Source organism: Emys orbicularis, chromosome 2 (genome assembly GCF_028017835.1).
Source record: "Emys orbicularis isolate rEmyOrb1 chromosome 2, rEmyOrb1.hap1, whole genome shotgun sequence".
Lineage (NCBI taxonomy): Eukaryota > Metazoa > Chordata > Testudines > Emydidae > Emys > Emys orbicularis.
The window spans coordinates 169,419,333-169,442,694 of record NC_088684.1 but is presented as its reverse complement, the minus strand read 5'-3'; the positions used below and the strand labels follow the sequence as shown (position 1 = coordinate 169,442,694).

Below are 23,362 nucleotides of genomic sequence, written 5' to 3'. Positions count from 1 at the left end.
GATTGCCTACTGACTGATAGCACTTCAGCTCTGCAAGCTTCCAGAGTGTGATCACCACTGAGTTCTCCACTGTCAATCCAGCTCTCATTCTGGTGTCCCTGCGCTCAAGGTCTGGAGTGAGCTCAGCATACTGTGACGTTCCCCTGGTGTTATCTGGACCGGTGATCTGCTAGGTCACTCCAATCCTTGACTCTGGCAGCCAGCCTTACCCTGCTCTGCTGTGAGAACCCCCACTCCTGGGCTGTTCACGCACAGCCTCTAGCATGTAAACTGCTCCTTGGATTGTGCAACCGAGTGACACTAGCCAATATCTCTGGTCCCAGACACAACCATAGGAACCTCCGTCTTGCAGTGTCCAGTTATGCCCACTGGACGCTGCAAGCTTATATGAGTTTGTCAATTTAACAAAGAAATTGATATGTACCAGGCTTGTTATCCCAAGCGAGTCTCTGACACGCTTCAAACCAAACACACTGCTTCCGGTAGAATAAACAAAAAGATTTATTAACTACAAAGATAGAATTTAAGTGATATTAAGTGCTGGCAAAAAGTCAGAGTGGTTACCAAAATAAAATAAAATAAAATATAAGCACGCAGTCTAACCTCTCAACACTATTACACTGGGCAACATCTGGATTAAGCAGCTTTTCTCACCCCACTGGATATTGCAGTCCTCAATATACAGGTTTGTTCCTTAAACCTGGGCCAATCTCCTCTGTTGGAGTCTTGTCTTCTTCTCAGTGTCTTAGTTGCTTGCAGTGAAGATGGGGGCAGGAGAAGGGCCCAGTATGTGTCCACTCTGTTTTATACCCTCAGTCCATGTGCTTGGGAAGCACAAGTCCAGGCATGTCTGGGGGGCATTGCTGAGTCTCTCCAAGCAAGGTTCAGCAATTCTCCTGGTGTGGCCTCATGCAGGTGAGTCATTGCATTGTAGCTCCCTTGCTGGACAATGGCTGTTGATGGGTTGTTTGACACCCCACCTGGGCGTTGGTTACTTTCCTTGCTGTTGCCTCTGGGGAGATAATATCTGGCTGATTCCCCAACTTACAGCATGTTTTACTGACCACCATACAACACAATTCTGTATGCATTAATGATACATATATATGGATAGAGAAATTACTTTCAGCAGATCATAACCTTTCCCCTGATACCTTACAAGCAATTCTTTATATGTAAGATCATGATTATATGAAAATTAGGAATATGGGCGTTACAGTATACTCCCCCAGGCTATAGAATGTCACACACACTCATCCAGTAATGTGGCCTTTAGCACATTAAATGTAAATGTTCTGCAGCCACTGCTCATTTACCCAAAACTGCATTATGATAGGATCCCACCTATCAGTGCTCATTTTTTGGGCCTAGAAGTGGCAATTCACAATGTGGAGCTGCTCTGTGTATGTCAGCCCCAACCTGGTGTTTTTATTTTCACAGTGTGAATCAGCATCCAGTTATAGCCGCCCCAAGCAAAAAAAAAAAAAAAAAAAAAAAAAAAAAAGGGGGCGGCCAGACTGCCGAAGCAAAAAAAACAACAAAAACCGGCAGCCGCAGGGAGCGCGTGGAGGGCGGTCAAGGCAGGTCTCAGAGGGGTGAAGGGCGGCACCTCGCAGCTGGGCGAGAGGGGCTCCCCCCTCCAGCCTTGGGGTTTCTCTCCCGGCCGGGCAGGCAGAGCCCCCGGGGGCTGCAGGAGGTGCTGGCTCAGCCGCTCCTTTAAAGGCGGCTCGGCTGGGCCGGGCTCAGAGTGGCGCGGGAGGGGGAGGCCGGTGCAGGCAGCAGGGAGTGGCACGTCCCAGGAAGCCCGGAGGCACCGTGAGCGGCGGGGATCGCTAGTTCCTGCCCCCCCGGGTCAGGGTCCGTGCCCCTGCAGGGCTGGGCTGGGACTGGCGGAGCGCGGGGAGCCGGCCGGGGGATCCGGAGCTGCGGACCAGGCTGCCAAAGCAAAAAAAAAAAAAAAAAAAGAACCACGGCAGGGCGGTGGGAATGTGCCGCCCCAAGATTGGCCGGAATGCCACCCCTTACAATGTGCCGCCTCAGGCACGTGCTTTCTCGTCTGGTGCCTGGAGCCGGCCTTGCAAAAAGAGGACACTGCCATGGCGGAGGAGGGAGGGAGCTGGACGGGGGTACAGTTGGAGAGTGCTGGAGGGGTGTGTGTGTGTGTGTGTGTATACTGGGATGGGTATTTGGGAGGTGCTGGAAGGCTGTGTACAGGAAGGAGGTATTTGGGAATGCTGAAGGCGTTGTGTGTACTTGGGGGGGTATCTGGAAGTGCTAGAAGGATGTGCGCACACTGGAGGGGTGTATCTGTACTGGAGGGAGTACCTGGGGGGTGCTAGAGAAGGTACCTGCAGCCTCACTATCTTGGTGGGGAGCAGTGTTGCTCCCTGTCACAGTGTCAGAATGGCTGGTGCAAGGCCAGGAGTCAGGACCCAGTGCAAGCTGCCAGTCAGCACATCCATCCAGGCCCTCCACCCCAGGGCTGGGAGCTGGGGGTCTGGGTGGGTGGGATCTAGAAGCTGTGGCTGCAGGGGAACAGACCAATCAGCTGCGGATGCAGGAGAGGGACCAATCAGGGCACAGAGAGGACTCTTTCTGACATGGGCACTGACTCTGTGGGTACTCCGGGGCTGGAGCAACCACAGAAAAAAAAAAAAAGTGGGTGCTCAGCACCCCCGGTAGCCCTGCCGATCTGCTCCTTCCCCTCCCCCCCAGCACTTCCCACCTACCGGTGGGTCCTGATGATCAGCTCTTTCCCCTCCCCGCAGCGCCTCCTGCCTGCTGGTGATCAACTGTTCAGTGGTGTGCAGGAGGCGCTGGGGGGAGGGCGGGGTGCGCTTGGGGGAGGAACAGGGTGGGAAGAGGTGGGGTGAGGCCTTGGGGGAAGGGGTGGAGTGGGGGCAGGGCCTGAGGCAGAGTAGAGATCGAGCACCCCCGGAAAAATTAGAAAGTTGACGCCTCTGTTTTCTGAGCTGCAAAAATCCCACACATTGCCTCTTAATTGAAAAAATGCACCCAGGGAGAGGGCGGAGGATCAAAAAAGAGACAATGTCCAGATCTGGGAAAACCTGGACATCTGCAATTACAGGAGAATCATGCATCCTGTATTAGCAACACTCATGAGAATTGCGCTGAGCTGTATCCATGTGCAGGATACATGCTTCTGCAAGAACAATGTTGGAGACTAAAAAGTGGTGCACAGGACTGTGGGAGTTTTAAAAAATGGCATGAAAATTATGGGTGGAGAAAGTGGCATTGTGGGAACTTGACCTCCAGCTCTTAGAAATCCCTTGGCAAATCACTTGTATATCACAAAGCACTGTGAAAACACACCACAAGGCACTGAGCTGGACAGCAACATGGGGCACACCGACATACTTACCTGTGGTGTACCATGTTTACACTGACGCAATCACTCATGGTGAGTACACACAGGACCATCACAAATACAACCAGGAGCCCAGTGGCACCTTAAAGAGGACCATCACAAGCACCCAAGTATGCACACACCCAATCGATATACAGAAATTGGTGGCTGCACTGACCTAACTTTGGGTCAAGCAAACTTTGCAGTGTGCACATGGCATGGAGAACACCAGATACAGAACTTGGATGATTGCCTCCCCATCCTACCCACAGATCAGCCTCCCTAACTTTTCTAATTGAGCACTGTGTCCTATAATTAAATAAAAGGAGCTAAACGAATCTCTTTTAGAACCTCCTTGTTTAAATGCATTCTCTCTCCACAGAGAACGTGAGCGGTCGCTGCACAATCCTAACTGACAAATATGGTGTGGAAGCAGTTCACTCCTCGCAGAAACAGCATGCTTCCTCCAGCCCAGCCCTTGGGCCGCCTCCACCTCAACTCCTGCATGGTACGCGCGCCTCCCGCCCAGCTCACTGCTAACCTCAGCTCCCCTGCCCCTTATGCCTAGTCTGCTCCTTTGCGCTCCGGGGCGCGTGCGGCGCCAGTGAAGCCCGCTCAGGGAAAGGGCGGCGCTCCCGGGGGGCTTGTGCAGGCCCTGGCCGGGGTGCGAACAGGCTCACTCAGTAGGTCTGCGCAGGCAGGAGTGTGAGCATGTGCAGGAGCCAATAGGACTGGGTTGGGTTTCCTGTTGCCCCTGGGCTGGGGGTGAGCGAGTTGTCGCTGCTGTAGAGCTGTTGCTCCGGGCCCCGGGAACTCAATAGGTGCAGCGGCACACGCGGAATTTGTGGGTCTGGGAGGGAGACATTAGTGCTTCTGGGAAAGGTGGGTCGGTCCAGCAGGGAGGCGGCTCCGCTCGACTCCAGAAGCATGGCAGGCTCTGGGCCCTTTCGTGCCGTGCTGGCCATGCTGGAAGGCTGCTATGCCGAGGTGCTGGGGCTTGAACAGTTTGTGCAGAGGCTCCGGGAGGCGGCTGCCTGCGGGCCTGGCGAAGCTGAACTGCTGCAGCGCGGAGACTCCGAGCTTTACCAGACGTTTGTGTCCCAGTGCGTGGTGTGCGTCCCCCGGGGAGCCCGAGCCATCCCCCAGCCCGTCTCCTTCCAACAGGTACTGCCTGGGCCGGGGGTCGGTGTTCGCTGGGCAGCGGGAGGACGCTTCAGGGAGGAGGCTGGCGTGCCCCACTCTGTGGTGGGCAGCTATCGCCTACACCGCAAGCCTCTTGCTGGAGCGAAATGAATGGTTCCTGACTTCTTGCCTTTTCCACTGAAAATCATTGGAATTAATCCGCTTTTGAACAGCAGACTCTGTACTCCTGGCCTAGTTTGTTCTTCTGGTTGCTTGTACTCTAGCAAGCACCAGAGTAACCTCGTCTGGAAGGAAGAGCCTCTCTGCTTTCCTAGCCTGGCTTTTTTTCTCTTCTCACTGAAACAGCGATTCTGAAATGCACAGCGTGGGGGTGATAGTGCTGCCTGGGCGGCAGTCAGCATGGCGGTGGGCGTTTCTGGGGACATTGCACTGCAATAATCTGTAAAAGTGTTTGCACCCAATTAATGGTTGCTGCAAATACTGACTTCTGTTTCTCCCTCCAGCCCCAGATCGCTCAGCTGCCCCCACAAAAGGGGGGGGGGGGAGAATCATAGAGCTTTTTGTTGTTTTTCTATGGTCTTTAATTGGCTCGTGGATCTAATGTCGACCCTGCTCCTTGCCCTCCACATGTAATGGTGCTGCTCCTGTTTCCTCTTCTGTTCTTCTTTTCTTCTCTACTCTTGGTTTATGTGTGAGTTAGATCATGCAATTTTTCTTTAAGACAACAGCCACTCAGATGATTACTTTTATTCTTGGGGCTAGGTAATCTCTGTGGCCTGGGGGCAGGGGCTGTCTCTTAGGTTCTCCTGTCACAAGCCCAGGTTTTTCCTGTTTCCTTGATGGTGATGGATGAGAGCAAGTTTCCTGGTCCCTAGGCTGCATCTAGATCAGAGTCAAATCAGGGTTAAATAAAAGATTATATATGTAAGGTTCCTTGCCTTTGTATTTTCCTTGTACACTAACATCTAAAAATTAAAAACAGTGGTTTGTGTAATCAGAGCTGAATAATATTTTCACATTTTAGGAAAATATAAAGGGAAACAATTCTGTTCTATTATGTAAACAACAAAATCTTTTTTCCCTTTCTCTTTCAAAGCTACTGTATACAGTTATTGAAATGGGACTCCAGCTATAAGCTTATTGACCAATTTGTAAAACCATGAGCTGATATTTTATTGTTGTTAATTTTACGGTAGCACTTGAAGGCCCCAACCAAGACTGGGACCCTGTTTTGTTAGGTTCTGTGCAGACAAGCAGTAGGAGACAGCCTCTGGAATTTACAATCTAAATAGGATAGACAGTGAGTGGGGGGAGAAAGAATTTTGCCAATTTTACATAAGGGGAAATGAGAGGTTATTGATTTGCCTAAATTCAGAGTTGTAGCTTTCAATATGTCATAGCATGGAGTAGGAGTTTTCAAATGTGACATAATGTGGCATAATCCTTAATCTTGTTTTTAAAAGTCTTAATCTAGAACCAGAGTGTGGGGCTTTGCATGCTCTTGCACACACCTTTTAATAAAAAGGTGTATCTGTTGTTTATAAGGGGGTCTGACATGTAAAATTAACTTTTTTCTCTCTCTCTTCAGTTATCTAGTGAAAGTGAAGTAGTAATAAGAGTCATTCAAAGACTTTGTGAAAAAAAGAAGAAGAATGTCCTTGCATTTGGGTATACATTATTGGATGAAAACAGTTCCTATTCACAGGTTATGTCTACTTCAAATATATGCAGCTATCTACCTAATACTGCAACAGAAACTCTTCGGATGAGTGTCCTATGGGAAACGTTATTGAGCAGGATAGGGGATGATGTTATGATGTATTTATTGGAACACTGTGCTATCTTTATGCTAGTGCCACCTAGTTGCTCTTATCAAATATGTGGGCAGCCTGTGTATGAGCTTACTTCAAGTAATGCAGCACCTTCCGCAGTGTTTGTTAAACAAAGGTATTCAAAAAGTAGACATAATATTTTGTTTGACTACGTGCAAAAAAAATTTCAGTTATCAAAGACAAACAGGTGGAAATGGAAACCAAGATCAGAAATTAATATCTTGAACACTAAAAGTCAAAGGAATAATAAAACACAAGGCTCTGTGCCTGATTATGAGCATTCTGCCACAGCTAAGGGAGCTGTTGGGCAAAATTCTAAAACAAACAAACAGGTCAGAATGGCCACTGGACACCTGGAAAATCGCAGAGGACCTAACCTATATCCAGTTGCTACAGCCACACCTTCAAAAAGGAAGCTTGATAGGGATCAATTTGAAGTTACAGCTAAAAGGATGAAGATAAACCTAAGGGAAGAAGAGGATGCTTGGAACCTTGGTTCTAATGTAGATAAAAATAAGTTCACTCTGGACATCATTTATGATACACAGTCTCTTTCATTTGTAGAATCATTTTCTGTAAATAACTTTATTAAAATAAAGTCCATTTCTCAAGAAAATGAGGGCAGAGCAGAGACTCCTGATGCACCTTCTTTAGTGCAGGAAGTTCAAGATAGTAAGGAAAAGTCTGTGACAGATGATGAGAATTCGTTAAGGCTGCATGTTCAGTGTAATAAACTTTATAAATCTAGCACCGAGACTAAAACAAATTCCAGCAGAGAGGGAGTTGAGCTAGATATCTGTAAATTTCAGGTTGGTTCTGTACAAATGAAAAAAGCAGAAGATACATTTTTAAAATACAGAGGGCTTAAGTGCCCCCCAACTAATATAGCTAAGAAGCTATCCAATAAAATCTCACGTTCCAGAGTGTACATTGGGAGGAAAGGTCTCTTATATTCTTCCAGGAGCTTCCGAGAATGTTTTCCTAAATCATTTTTATTGAATCGCTTAAAAGGCTGCCAGGCAGGGGGACAACGACTTGTAGAAACGATATTCTTAAACAGCAAAATATTGGTGCAAAAATGCAGTGAAAACACACCAAGTTACAACTGGAGAAAGAAGAGATTGCCCAAACGCTACTGGCAGATGAGAGATGTATTTCAAAAATTGTTAAAGAATCATGCAAAGTGTCCCTATTTAGTACTTTTAAAAAAGAATTGTCCGGTCTGGATTTTTGAGACAAATTCAAGCAAAACTGACACAATGTGTCAGTCAGTTTCATGTGATGGAGTACAGATTGATAGGGAAGCAGAAGGTCATCTTGGGAAAGAGCCTCCTATATGTTTGACTAGCAATGGCAGAGAAGGTGGTTACACTGCTGTTCCAAATGGTTCGTGTTCGCTTTCAAAAAGAACTTCAACTGATTTAAGTATCTTAAGCAACCCTGAGAAATTTGTGTTTGGGCGAACAGAAAATGAAAGACAAAATGCTAAAGACTTCTGTGATCCTGGCTTGAAGGAGCTTCTCAGACAGCACAGCAGCCACTGGCAGGTGTATGTTTTCGTGCGGGAATGTTTAGACCTGGTGGTACCAGCAGAACTGTGGGGTTCTAGCCATAACAAATGCCGTTTTTTAAAAAATGTGAAAACATTCATCTCCTTGGGAAAATTTGCCAGGTTTTCTTTGCAGGAATTGATGTGGAAGATGAGAGTGAATGACTGTACGTGGCTTCGTGTGATCAAAGGTACTAATTGTAATATTAAAATAAGGCATTATACAGTGGAGGCAGCTGACCAATGTTCAGATTTAACCCAAGTGAGGACTTGAACTGAATGTTCAGTGTTGAAAGGCTAGTGTGGTTGCTTATTATTAGGGCTAGATTCTGTGACTTTCCGTGACCTCCGTGACTTCTGCAGAGGCCAGTGTGGCTGACCCCAGGGCCGCCCAAGCAGCTGGCTCTGGGGCCAGGTGCTTAGGTGGCCCCCAGAACAGCCACTGCTGGAGCAGCCCCAGGGACAGCCACACCAGCCACTGCTCCGGCAGCCCCCAGCGGTCCCGGAGCAGCCGCAGTCCGCTGGCCCCAGGCAGCGGTTCTTGGGTGGCCGGCCGGAGCAGCTGCGGTCCAATGCCCCAGGCCTGCCGCCCCCCCCAGCAGCAGCCCCCAGCACCTCTCCAGCAAAACACCTCCTCCCCCTCTCCCTCCCCCCCCGATTTAATCACAGGTATTTTTAGTCTAAGTCATGGATAGATCACGGGCTGTGAATTTTTGTTTATTGCCTGTGATGTGTCCATGACTTTTACCAAAAATACCTGTGACTAAAAATTATACCAACTGGCCCCAGATAGTGCTTTCTGTAGCTAATAGCTAGACAGGTTCCTTTACAACTCCCTGTTCCTATGTGCTTGAAACTTTCACTATTTAAACTCACATTTTCCATGTCTCTGCCTGAAGGTGGTTTCTTAAATTTCTTCACTGTGTTTTAATATGTTAGATCTGAAATAATGCATATTGGATGGCATGGCTCTCGCAATGAATACTTTGTTCAGTTTTGGTCACTTTAACTCAAAACAAAATATGTAGAAGGTGTCCAGAGGGGAAAAAAAAATCACTGTTTAGTTTAGAGAGGGGACATGATCGAGTTATAGAAAATAACAAATGATATAGAGAAGCGCAGCTGGGAAAGCTTACTCATGAATTATGAGAGGACATCCAATTAGGCTAAAAGGTAACAAATTTAAAACTGGCAAAAGAAAATACCCTTCTACAAAATGCAGAGTTAAACTGGAATTTGCTGGCAAAAGATATAAATGACTCCCAAGAGTTCAGGAGGACTTTTAAAAAGTATTGAGCTTATTGATATTAGGACTATCAAAAAAACTTCAGAGAGAGACCCTTATCCTGCAGGATATAAGTCTTATACTAAGCTGTTCTGGGGGTGAGCGTTGGTTTGGTGGAAACGTCCTTTGTGGGGTGGATGCTGTTCCATGACCTATTTTTTTGTCCCTTTCTCTGAAGCATCAGGTACCAGCCAATATTAGAGATAGGATATCAAACTAGATAGTCCAGTCTTGTATGGCAGCACGCAATTTAGAAACATATATGTGTGACCCAAACTGACACAGGCCTCTCTTGCTGCCAGGTCGTGTTTTTTTTCTCAGGACAGATAACTAGCAAATGACTGATCTTTTAAATTTCAGAGATGGTATACAGATCCTCATTAAGGATCACCCCCTGTTAAGTCTGGGGGGGAAATGGTTTGGTCTAAAATTTATTATGAACTGAAAAATCACTTAATATGTCTACACTAGGGGGCAACGCTGGCATAGGCTTCCTAGTATAGACATTGCCCAACTAGGAACTAAAGGCTAATATTATTAAGTCTGGGAAATTCCTTTTCCTTTCCTTTTTATTTAAGAAAGGAAATTTAAATGGAAGACCTGTGTTAACACCACTTTGAAGTTTACATGTTTGAGAAAGGAAATGAAAAAGTTAAGGGTCCTACAGAAATGTTAATGAAGCCCCAATACACATCATGGATATATTGTAAAATTGAAATAGTAAAATTATTAGGGAGGAGTGCTAGTTCCTTCATAGGTTAGAGCTCCAGCTACCCATCTGTTGTAAGTTTGACTTTTTTTTTTTTCACCCTCCCCACCCCTCTAAATACCCCCAAACTAATTTTTTGCTTGAAATTTCATAGAATCTCATTCATGGACATATTTTGATAAGTTTAGTGAAAATCAAGAAGGCAGTCTTACAGATGTGAGATGAAACTAGTCCATTGCTGTTTCAACACTTAATATTTTTTGACATTCATTATCTAACAAACACTTGCACATTTAAAAAAAAAAAACCTTGAACTTCATTTATAGGATAGATTAAGACAGGAAAAACAGAAAAATCAGTCTTCTTCTCTCCTATCTGTCTGATTAAGCACTTTCATAACTTTGAGTGTATTGAAGTTAATGGGTATATTGAGCATTGAAGTTAATGAGATTACACACTTGTTCAAAGTTATTCATGTGCTTATGTATTTTCCTGAATCAGGATCTTATGTCTCACATTACTGTAATACTTGATCTTAAAGAAACTATTCATTTCCATGTGAATGCAGAAGTACTAATGGGACTGATGTGTTTAATTGATGCACATTTATTTAAAATCTCACATTATAAATGCAGTATTATCAACCCCAAGTAGGGTGACCAGACGTCCCGATTTTATCGGGACTGTCCCGATATTTCCTTGTTTGTCCCGCGTCCTGACCAATGTTAGGTCGGGACACTGGACAAACAAGGAAATACTCCGGAGCTCGGAAGTGCTCGCGCCCCCCCCCCCCCCGACTCTGCCCCCCCCCCCCATTGGCTCCCTCCCCGAATCCCCGCCTCTTCCCCAGGCTCACCATTCCTCCTTCCTGCACAAGCACTGGAGGGAGGCCCGGGAGACGCAGGGGAAGCGCAGGGCCAGGGTGAGTGAGAGTCCGGCCTGGCCCCGAGTGCAGGCAGGACTCAGTTGGGCGGTAGGGAGAGTAGGGGGGCGGCCTGCGGGGCCAGGCGGCGGCTGTTCTCCCCCCCTGGGCAGCGGGACTCGGGAGCAGCCGCTGCTGCAGCTCCCACTGCCGCGGGGGGAGGAAGCGGCCGATGGCCAAGCTCGGCGGCTGCGGCTCTGGTGCCCGGGCCCGAGCCCAGCTGGTGCTATCCCGCGGCAGCCCCGGGGCGGAGGCATCGGCAGCCCAGCCCCATTCGTTCCCCTGCGGGACCCGAGCGGGACGGGGGGGCTGGGGCCTGCTTCCCCCACTCCGGGGCCGCCGCGGGATAGCACCAGCTGGGCAGCAGCCCAGACGCGACTGGCCAGGGGCTGGCCGCAGCGTGCGCGCTGCTGGGTCCCCGCAGCAGGCCCAGGCTCGGGGGGTTCAGGGGCGCCAGAGCCGCAGCCGCCGAGCTTGGCCATCGGCCGCTTCCTCCCCCCATGGCAGTGGGAGCTGCAGCAGCGGCTGCTCCCGAGTCCCGCTGCCCAGGGGGGGAGAACAGCCGCCGCCTGGCCCCGCGGGCCGCCCCCCTCCTCTCCCTACCGCCCGACTGAGTCCTGCCTGCACTCGGGGCCAGGCCGGACTCTCACTCACCCTGGCCCCGCGCTTCCCCTGCATCTCCCGGGCCTCCCTCCAGCGCTTGTGGAGGAAGGGGGGGGTTGTTTTGTTTTTGTTTTTTTTTTGCCCTGCCCCCTCCCGCCACACCCCCCGCCATCCCCCCCCGTGTCCCGATATTTGACTTGGGTGATCTGGTCACCCTAACCCCAAGCATTCAAAAATCATGAGTCAGGCTACACAAAAATCACAATATTGGATTAAAAATTACAAGAATTTAAAAAAAAAAAATAGACTTTTTTTTAAATTTGCCTTCTGATTTCTGTGGTTTTAGGGTGCACTTGCTTCATGTTTCCAAGCTTTTCTCCATGACCATGAGAGCTAGAACTTTACTTCAATGAAAGCTGAGATTCTCATGAAGTAATATGAATCAGAAGCAGGGGCTTTAAGAAAATCTCCAAAAATCTCAGGCAGTGTTTTAAATGCAGTTAAGTGTCTTGTATCATGTGACAAACATCAGAAGCTTTTTGTGTTGAATAATTTAAGACTTCAGAAATTATACTAGGTAAAGTGAGACATTAATAAAAGACTTTGAGGCATGTGTAATTCTCATACCTAGCTTTGGATCAGATTGTACTCCCTGCATGCAGAGGGGATCTTCTATGCATGGGTCCGTCTCTCTTATGGGGAATGGGTTGGCATTCACCAGAGCAACATGTTCCTCACTGCAACACAAAGATGGGTGCTTTGTGAATGCTGGGACCTATGCAGAAGGCAGGCAAAGAGGGCAGTGAGTGAAGGTGCCCAAATTCTGTTATGTTACTATGGATCCCCCTGCTGTAGGTGTGATTCCTCTTTAAGGAGAAGCGCCTCTGGGGCAGTCACTAGGTCTGGGAGTTGTCATAAGCTTGGAAGCCACTGGAGACTGGGAGCTGGCATAGGACCATCCGCTGATCACTCCAGGATATGTGTGATTCCCTAGGATTCCACAGTCTGTTCTGTGTGAAGGCAATGGCATGGTCCAGTGGTATGGGCACTAGCGTATGAGACCTGAGTTCAAGTCCCTGTTCTGCCACAGGTTTCCTGTGTGACTTTGAGCAAGTTACTTAGTTTTTCTGTGTCTCTGTTCCCCATCTGGAAAATGGGGATAATAGCACTTTCTCTCCCTCACAGGTGAGGGTTAACGTATTAAAGATTAAAAGTGCATCCACACTGCATGCTTCTTTCAGCAGCATGTAACGTACATACATGTGTAGACCCCTAGCATGGGTATAAATAGCAGTGTAGACTGTGAGGCACAGCTTAGGAGAGTAAAGAGATGCTTGAAGAGTCTGTGTATGTACTCGAATATATACCCGACGTGGCTCTCTACTTGCCCAAGTCATGCCTCCCTGTCTACGCCGCCGTTTTTAGCAGCAGTGTCCTCCTGCCTCCTGCTGGAGCCTTTCACGCTGCAGCATGAAGTGGTAGTGGTGTGCTTTTCACTGTGGTGTGTAGCTATATGTACGGTAAATGCTGCTGCCAGTGGTATATAGTGTAGAGGTAGCATGAGATTTCAGCCCCTTTAACACCCCATACTATGGAAGAACCTAAGGTGGGGGTATTGGGCCTTTTGACATTATAATTCTAGAAAATTTAATCAGTTCTTTTGTAGGATCTATTGGTTATTCTTAGGTCACATGGTACTTCTTGTAAATTATAATTCAATATTAAAAGCCAAGTAGCTTTTTCTATTTGTCATCAGGTATGAAATGAGAAGAAAAAACCTCCAACTATAAAGCTTATTTTCAGTCGCTTTCAACTTGGTGAAAACCAAACTTCTTGATACTTGTCATGCTGTGTCCAACCATAACACAAATATTTTGGTTAGTAATTCTGGGTGCATCAGAAAATGCATTTTCAAAATATCTGGATACAAATTTTTAGTGTCCCAAATTCTTAAATTTCAGCTAATATCTTTTTGACTCACTGTATTTCAGAGAATATGCTCCCTAGACACTCCAGTAGGATCTTGCTTTTTGGCCCTGATCCAGCAAAACTCTTAAGTATATGCTTAACATTTAAGCATGCTTTGCAGTTTGGTGGATCGGAACCTTTTTTCTCCATGAATAGCAGCATCTTTTTTCCTGTCCTCCATCCCTTCTCTAAAGACTGATTCCATAATGGTGAGAGATTTACATCTGTTGCCCCATATGTAGAAAATGAACTATCTGTTGCAAAGATAACTTCCAAATGTGTTACTTTCATATGTGTATTTTATTGCCTGGATGCTAGAACTTCATTTTCAGAGTTTTTCAAATGTTTAGTGTGTTTTTTTCGGTGATGTTACCTGACATCCATTGAAACGCACTTTATTTTATTTATTTAAATTATGGCAGATTTCCACCAAGATTGAGGCCCTTTTGTGTGCTAGGTGCTGTATAGAGTCCCTGCCCTAAAGAGCTTTCAGGCGAGATATATATAAAGGGTTGGGGACAAGGAAATACTTGTATCCCCATTTTACAGATGGGGTAAATGAGTTTCAACTGTAACTCTCTTATGAAATGTCTTGTTTGGAAATATGTTTAACAGGAATCAAAATTACCACCCATGTGAGATATGGCTGAGTTAACATTTCTATAGGAATCATAGCCTTTTCACTTCTTGACTTATTTTAGTTGTCCTGTTAGCATGTTTTGTTTAATGTTGATTTTGCATTTAATTTGAAAATATTTCTGGCAGAGCACCATAAATCCTGCATTGTAGGGCAGTATTTTTATTGCTTCCATTGCATGACTACCAAAAAAGATACCATCCAGTTTGAATATGACAGTGATCTGAGGTGATCTCACTTTATTAGGCCAGCAGAATATTTTTAGTACAATGTTTGACAAAACAAAGATAACTGCAACTGAAATCCAGACTACAGCCATTACGTTTTTTTTTTATTTATGATGTCCATCTTGAACAAAATCCACCTCTGCAATTAATCTGTGTAGAAGTTTATTAGGAAGCACAAGTATTGCGCTTTTCCTCAGTTAGCCCCACTGGCTCCCCCATTAATTTCAGAATCTGGTTCAAAATTTTCATCATTTGCTTATAAAACAGTCCATGAACTAATAGCTCACATCTCTCTTCTTTGTAATAATTTAGGGCCAGTTTCATCTTTTCCCTCACAATATCTTGCCACTGTGCATGCAAGAGTTTTCTCTGCATGCCAAGGGCTAGAGAGTGGGGAAAGTAAGTTAGATATAATTATTTCTCCTTTGGGCTACTAAATTTGTCACTGATCTGAATGGTTCCATTTCAACACTTATATTGGTTTCCCATGAAGCATTTTGCAACTACAAACTATTCTTTTTATCTTTATACTTAACATGTGCCATGCTTAAAGTCTGCCTAATAAAAAAAATGGGGGCTTAGGCTACTTGGGGGACCAGTCATTGTAAAATTGTTTGACAGTTTCTCTATCTCCCTTTTCCAACCTCAGCCTAAAAAATAGTGTGCGCGCGTGTTGGCTTTTAGAAATGTGAATGACAGATTCTGAATATAATTGAATTCTGCTTATTGTAGGTGATCATTTTGTTCCTGCTTTGGAACACCATTACCGTGAAGAAATTTTGGCCAAGTTCCTATACTGGCTTATGGATACCTATATTGTACAGCTGCTCAGATCATTTTTCTACATCACCGAGACCATGTTCCAGAAGAACATGCTTTTCTTCTACCGAAAACTAATTTGGAGCAAGTTACAGAACATTGGAATGAGGTATTTCTAATAAAAGTCTACCATTTATGAAATATGGAAACCTTACATTTTGCAGTAGTTAAGGTTAAAACTTTGCCCCTCCATCCCATTTTCATTCACGCAATTTCTTAAAACTCATTTTGAGATTAAAATGTTTATGCTGTGACAGTTGTGTGGGAAAACTGATTAAAATCCCTTCAACCATTTTTGAGTTCTCCAAGTGGGGTGTGGGGATGAGACAAGTATTTAATTTGTTTATATTAAAACAAATGTCTCTTTCTCATGGGTAACTCAAACAAATTAACTTCAGAACTAAAAAAATAAAAAGTTACACATGGATAGTGGCAAAGTCCCATAGTCAGATTGGGAAGACAATGTTAAAAGCTACTGAATTCATTTAATGAATGTTCAGTTTAAAAAAATAATAATTCTATAGTACTGGATTGTGGCATTACATAGTATCACAGCTAGGTTTTTCACCTTTAATAATGTCATGCAATAGGAAATGCTATAGCTTTTGCTTTTAAACAATGTAATTCTAGAACTCAATATTGTTTTTATCTTTTAAAAAGTAGTTTCACACATTCAAGTTCTTTGATAATGCAATATTTAAATTTGCAATATTTAAATTTGCAATTTTGAACCCTAAGGTGAGGAAATGCAGAAGTTTAAGATCTAATGACAGTGTTCATTCAAATACATTGTATATATATGGTAACTTCAGTTTAGTTCTTATAGACTACTAACTAAATAATTAGTGTATTGTATGTACAATTTGGCCAAGTTAACACTGATAAGGTCTTTGGGACAACTACTGTATCTTCATATGTGTTGGTACAATACCTGACCCAAGGAGGCCTATTGTATTAATGTATATGGAGTATATGTTAACATAATCCAGTCACTGTCCAGCATTAAACAGTTTTAAACAAAGTTTGGGGTTTGGTATACAGAGAGCTCAGTCTTCTTAATACCATGGCAAACACACCTTTTATACAAAAGTTAAAAAACAATGTAGTATCTGAAATACAAAATATTAAGGTCTTCATTTCAACACCATCCCTTGTTCCCAATCCTTCCCCCCCGGAAGGGACCTCAGGAGGTCACCTAGTCCAAACCCCTGCTCAAAGCAGGACCAATCCCCAGACAGATTTTTGCCCCAAATCCCTTAGCTCCCTCAAGGATTGAACTCACAACCCTGGGTTTAGCAGGCCAATGCTCAAACCACTCAGCTGTCCCCCCAGCTGAAGAGTGTTTTTAGAAAGAAACCCCCTTGTTTGATGGCCTAGCCAAAGGTTGTAACTCCTTTTTGGGGAAAAAAGAAGTTAGTTCAGATGGGCTGGAACTGTCACTGTTGCTGCTGTTAAAGTCTGATCCCGTTTCCTAAGGCCTTGTCTACACTACGAGAGTACTTCGATTTTAGTTAATTCGACTATGTGGAATCGATATTACTAAGTCGAACGTGTGTGTCCACACTAAGGACAGTAATTCGACTTTGTGAGACTTTGTGAGTCCACACTAACGGGGCAAGCGTCGACATTGGAAGCGGTGCACTGTGGGCAGCTATCCCACAGTTCCCGCAGTCCCCCCTGCCCATTGGAATTCTGGGTCGAGCCCCAAATGCCTTCTGGGTAAAAAAATGTGTCGAGGGTGCTTTTGGGCGCCTGTCGTCATCCGTCCGTCACTCAAGCCCTCCCTCCCTCCCTCCCTCCCTCCCTGAAAGCGCCGGCGGGAAATAATTTCGCGCGCTTTTCTGATTACTGACAGCGCGGACGCCACAGCAGTGCGAGCATGGATCCCGCTGCGACCATTGCTGCAGTTGTGGCAGTTCTCAACGCCTCGCAGCTTCTCCTCCACCTGTACCAGAGGCAGCTGCAGATCAATCATGAGAGGAGGCTACGGCACTACCGTGACGGCATGAAGTCGGACACTAGCTCCGACCTCTCTGAGAACATGAGACCCAGCGCCCAGGACATCTCGCTGTCACTGGGTCTTGTTGATACTGTTGAACGGCGATTCTGGGCCCGTGAAACCAGCACGGAATGGTGGGACCGCATAGTGCTGCAGGTCTGGGATGAATCCCAGTGGCTGCGCAACTTTCGCATGCGGAAGGGGACTTTCCTCGAACTGTGTGAGTTGCTGTCCCCTGCCCTGAAGCGAAAGGACACCCGGATGCGGGCAGCCCTGACTGTCCAGAAGCGAGTGGCCATAGCCCTCTGGAAGCTCGCAATGCCAGACAGCTACCGGTCCGTCGCTAACCAGTTTGGCGTGGGCAAGTCTACCGTGGGGGTTGCTGTTATGCAAGTAGCCAGGGCAATCGTCAAGCTACTGCTATCTAAGGTAGTGACCCTGGGAAACGTTGAGCTCATCAGAGATGGCTTTGCCGAGATGGGATTCCCAAACTGCGGTGGGGCTATAGATGGGACTCACATCCCTATCCTGGGACCGGACCACCAGGCCAGCCAGTACATAAACAGAAAGGGATACTTTTCCATGGTGCTGCAAGCACTGGTGGACCATCGGGGACGTTTTACCAATATCTACGTTGGATGGCCTGGCAAGGTTCATGACGCTAGGGTGTTCAGGAACTCTGGTCTGTGTAGACGGCTGCAGGAAGGTATTTACTTCCCGGACCACAAAGTAACTGTTGGGGATGTGGAGATGCCTACAGTCATCCTCGGGGACCCTGCATACCCGCTAATGCCCTGGCTCATGAAGCCCTACACTGGCGCACTGGACTCAGGGAAAGAACTATTCAACTACCGGCTCAGCAAGTGCAGAATGGTGGTGGAGTGTGCTTTTGGCCGTCTCAAGGGCAGATGGAGAAGCCTACTCACTCGCTGTGATCTCAGCGAGACCAATATCCCCATTGTGATAGCTGCTTGCTGTGTGCTCCACAATTTGTGTGAGAGCAAGGGGGAGACCTATATGTCAGGGTGGGAGGTTGAGGCAAATAGCCTGGCTTCTGATTACGTCCAGCCAGACAGCAGGGCGATTAGAAGATCACAGCGGGACGCACTGTGCATCAGGGAGGCTTTGAAAGCCAGGTTCCTGACTGAACAGGGTCTACAGTGACTTTTTACTTTGTGGACACAGATGCTGAACCTGCCCCCGTTTCTTTACCCAGTTACTGTTGACTATCCTTCCAAGTTACATACCCCCTTCCCCACCTTCCCAACAAATAAAATCTGTTCTGTTCTGTTAATGAACAAGGTTCCCTTTTCTACTGTTTTCGCGGGAATGTTTTAAACCGGGGACGCAGACTGTGGCGGGGGGCGGGCTTACTGTTTTGATGCAAATGATGCTTCTAAAGTCCGGGAATGACAGGCTCCGCAGTGCTGCGTTGGTTGTTTCAACGCAGCCTGCCAGCAGTCCTGGGCGGGACTGGATGTATGTGTCGGCCAAGTGACTTTCTGGCAGGGGGTGGAGGGTAACAGATCCCCTGCTGCGTGGCTCTGTGATCCAGGATAAGGACCGCGGCATAGGATCTCTAACTGCCCTCCCCCGACACAAAGTCACAGATCAACCCCCTCGCACCCCAGAACAAGAAAACCGCCTCCCAGACTGACCAGGGTAACTGGTGACTGTGCTGTGTATGTGTCCTGATGCTGGACCTGCCCCCGCCTCTGTAGCCTGCTACAGGTGACTGTCCTGTCCAAGTAACAAACCCCTTCCCCCCCTTCAGACAGAATCCCCTCCAAAAGACACTCTCGGAAACAGTACTTAACAGAAACAGATGTTTTATTACGAACCGCACATGAAAAGGGGGGGGGGAAGGACACTTGGACATGGGCTAGTGTGAGATGGGTAGGAAAGGACTTTTCAAAGTTTGGAACGAGAGCCTTCCATTGCTGCAGCAGTGTGCAGTGGCCGACTGACAGTTTTAACGGCCCTTGCCGCCCCTCCTTCTTTGTACTTTTGGTGAGGGGGGTGTGGGACTTGGTGGCGGGGGAGGGCGGTTAGAGATAGACAGCAGCAGTGCTCTGTCCTCCTGCCTCCGGTCTTGCAGAACATCCACTAGGCGCCGGAGCGTCTCCGTTTGCTCCCTCATTAGTCCAAGCAGGGTTTGAGTAGCCTGCTGGTCCTCCTGGCGCCACCTCTCCTCCCGTTCCATGACTGCTCTGTGCATTTGTGACAAGTTCTCCCTCCACTGTGTCGTCTGGGCTGCCTGCTCTCGTGAGCACTCCATAAGTTCATAAAACATGTCTTCACGAGTTTTTCTCTTCCTTCTTCTAATCTGCGCTAGCCTCTGGGAGTGTGATGCCAGGCTGGGTTGGGAGACAGTCGCAGATGTGTCTGTGGGAATGGGAAAAAGGGAGTAAATTCCTGAGCCAGATAAATGAAGTTGCTAACAAAGAGCATAGTCTTTCTCTGTGAACAACACCATGCACTGCACCTTTCACATGCGCACTCAGGACAAGGTCGAATTTTCGGCCCTCGCCTTATGTGTCTGGGGTCCTGCAGTTGCGATCAGAGAAGCGTTGCTGGACACCTCTACTTCTGCTGCGGGCAAACATGGTAAGCCGTAGACTTGTGGCAGCTTAAACATGTAATAGTAGCACTGGGCTCCTTTCGCACTGAATGCAAGGCCACTCTCTGCTGGCAGCAATCAGGGAAGCATGAGCTCTGCCCCTGTCCCACCACCTCGCGGCTGTCCCCGGGAAAGATCCCTGTATGCTGCCCCTCTGCCGCCTCCACCGCGTGGCTGTAAAGCAGTCCAAATACTAACATTCCCCTCCCTAATTTAAAGCAGGGCGTCATGTGTGACATAACCCTCATGAGGATCTCGGAGACCGAGAGGGGAAGGATGCTGCGTGAATGCATGCAGAGGCCTGGGCCATATGCCGCCATGCTGTGCCGCGCACTGATCCCCGACTACCTCATGGACTCATGGCGTGGGAACGTGTGCTACCACGGGGGACCAAACAAGATTGCCCTGCCGTTGAACCTCGTGCGCATGCTGGAGCGGTACCTCCAGGAGAGCTATGCGGAGCTATCCCAGGAGGACTGTCTGTCCATTCCCGGGCACATTGACCGCCTTTTCCTTTAAGTTGAGCATAACGGACTACAGAGTGGAGGGGCCGTGTTGTGGACTAATCATGAATATCCGGACAGTACTTGATTTTCTATACATAGTTAGTAGTAAAAAGTTTACTAAGCCAAATAAATCATGAACAACAAATTACTGAAATAGTTATTATTCCTGTTTTGTTATAAATAAAAGTTTCTATGTTTAACTGAGTGACTGAAAAGCCCATTCTTAACAATATAAATATTCCACTTATGTTAAAATGAAATGTTTAGATGTTTAAAGCACTCACTGCTTGATCCTTCCCCTGATTCGGTGTCCGGGGTAAGGGCTGTGGACGGTTGGTAGGGGATCTCGGTAAGGGTGATGAAGAGCTCCTGGCTGTCGTTGAAATCAGCGGTGCAAGCGCTGTCGACTGCCTCGTCCTCCTCATCTCCTTCCTCATCTTCCCCGTCACCTAACATTTCCGAGGAGGAACCGGTCGTGGACAATATCCCATCCTCGGAGTCCACGGTCACTGGTGGGGTAGTGGTGGCGGCCGCACCTAGGATGGAATGCAGTGCCTCGTAGAAACGTGATGTGTGGGGCTGGGATCCGGAGCGTCGGTTTGCCTCTTTGGTTTTTTGGTAGCCTTGTCTCAGCTCCTTGATTTTCACGCGGCACTGCGTTGCATCCCGGCTGTATCCTCTCTCTGCCATGGCTTTAGAGATCTTCTCATAGATCTTTGCATTCCTTCTTTTGGAGCGCAGCTCTGAAAGCACGGACTCATCGCCCCAGACAGCGATGAGATCCAACACCTCCCGATCAGTCCATGCTGGGGCCCTCTTTCTATTAGATTGCACGGCCAACTCTGCTGGAGAGCTCTGCATCGTTGCTAGTGCTGCTGAGCTCTCCACGCTGTCCAAACAGAAAATGAGATTCAAACTGGCCAGACAGGAAAAGGAATTCAAATTTTCCCGGGGCTTTTCCTGTGTGGCTGGTCAGAGCATCCGAGCTCGAAGTGCTGTCCAGAGCGTCAACAGAGTGGTGCACTGTGGGATAGCTCCCGGAGCTATTACCGTCGATTTCCATCCACACCTAGCCTAATTCGATATTGCCATTTCGAATTTAGCGCTACTCCTCTCGTTTTCGAGGATTACAGAAGTCGAATTTAAAAGAGCTCTATTTCGAACTAAGTAGCTTCGTGGTGTGGACGGGTGCAGGGTTAATTCGATGTAACGGCGCTAAATTCGATATAAGCTCCTAGTGTAGACCAGGCCTAAGAAGACAAAACAAGACAAGACAAACCCACACAAAAGGTGAGACAAGAGAACAGCAAAGCTAGAAAATGCAGTGTTTGTCTCTGATGTTGACTTGTACTTGCAGCCTTACTGTTAGAAAAACATAGGCAAAGCACATGGGCTTATCAGCTCCCCTAAGACCTGTCAAACTTGTACCAACATTGCTGATTAGGACATTGTTTTAGTTGTTCTGTTTCTGGTCACAGGCTTATTGCAGTGTTCCAAAATATGCAGTCTTGGCTGGCTAAGCCAGATTCTTATTAGAAAGAAGAAGAAAAAAAGGGGGTTAGGAAAGCGGTTAAATAAGGTAGGGAAGGAAAAGGACATGTGGGCCAGGGGGTGTTGGAAGGAAAAGGCGAGGGAGTCTCATGTTGCAGGTGGTGGCTGGGCTTCAGCCAGAGAAGTTAAAGGTGGTGATGCTGGGTCCCTCTCTCTGGCTTGGTCTAATAGAATATCTCTCAGGATCAGGATAATGAAGGCCCAGGTTCCCAAGAGATGAGGTGGCAACCATGATGGTGAAGTTCTCTCCTTCCCTGCTAGCATCGCCAGTAGCCTCTGTCCATTAGTCTGTATTTTCCTCCCAAAGTCTTTTTTCTTGTTTTTTAAACAACCCCAAAAGGAAGTGATGGGCATAATAGTCCATCTGCTTATTATTTTCATAGAATATCAGGGTTGGAAGAAACCTCAGGAGGTCATCTAGTCCAACCCCCTGCTCAAAGCAGGGCCAATCCCCAACTAAATCATCATTTTGTCCACCAATTAGTTTTTGACACACCAATTTGGGTCCAGTTTCACACTTTTCTTGTTGACCAGGCATGATCGTAAGAGCCCTTGAGATAGGTAGGCCTTTTTGTTTGGACTAATTCAGTCTTGCTTTTTTACACCTTTTCATATCAACACTTGTTGTTATAGATTATTGCAACATTCCATTAACTTTCGCTTCTCACAACTTGAGTTCACAATTGGGCCTATAAAGTTGGCCTAATTATCACAACAGGTCCACGGTTGTTGCATTTTCTGGGCAAAACACATTATAAATATTATATAATAATGAGCATTGTTTGGCATATCATATCTTGGGTTCAAACTAGCAACCTTAATGTGCACAAACACATAGGCTTTTACACTTAATACATTACAAAAGATTAATTTATTTTATATTTGATTAATAGCATCTAACATAACCAAATAACATTAAATATTGAACTTAATAAATACTAACAATGTTTTCAACTTTGTTTTTAAAAAAGAATCTGTACAGAAAGACCAGGAAGTTTTATTTACCAAAAAATAAAACAAACACTAGCAACATTTCTGTATGCAGGGGTCCATGGAAGTGGACCCCTGCATACAGACCCATTTACTTGAATGGGACTCTGCACCCTGTGGCCCCATCCTAAAATCTGATCCATGCAGGTGGGTCCTTATGCCTATGTGTGACATTACCCAATCTGGACTCATGGACAACTGTCCCCCCTCAATTCTCCAAGCTGGAGTGCCTTTTACACTGCTTCGTTGTGAGAACAACCACTCCTGGTCTGATTACACACAGCCTCCAGCATGTAAATCACTCCCAGCTATATTGTAAGAATGCTATAGCCAGCCGACATGAGCAAACTCCCATTCCCAGACTTCCCTCCAGAAATGTGCATCTTGTACTGCCCAGCACCCTCCTGGACAATATAAGCGCATATAAAGTCAGTCATTTTATTAATAGAAAATGATGTGCACTAATCCTGTTATTCCAAATGAAGTTTCCCAAACACTTCAATCCAAACATACTGGTTTAGATAAAACAAATCTATTAACTACAGAAGGAGAGATTTCAAGTGATTACAAGTCATGAGGCATAAAAGTCAGAACTGGTTACCAAGAACTAAAAGATAAAACTAAAAGATAAAACG

The 23,362-nt window shown here is 46.6% G+C and overlaps 1 protein-coding gene across 1 annotated transcript in view; it reads left to right on the top strand.

Annotated features, from left to right (window-relative positions):
• The first annotated feature begins 4,294 nt into the window (after window positions 1-4,294).
• Window positions 4,295-23,362, top strand: part of TERT (telomerase reverse transcriptase) — a 120,723-nt gene continuing 101,655 nt past the window's right edge. Inside the window, exons 1-3 of the mRNA XM_065398258.1 lie at window positions 4,295-4,531; window positions 6,099-8,082; window positions 14,975-15,170. Coding sequence (XP_065254330.1) covers window positions 4,295-4,531; window positions 6,099-8,082; window positions 14,975-15,170 — 2,417 coding nt within the window. The remainder of the gene's footprint in view (window positions 4,532-6,098; window positions 8,083-14,974; window positions 15,171-23,362) is intronic.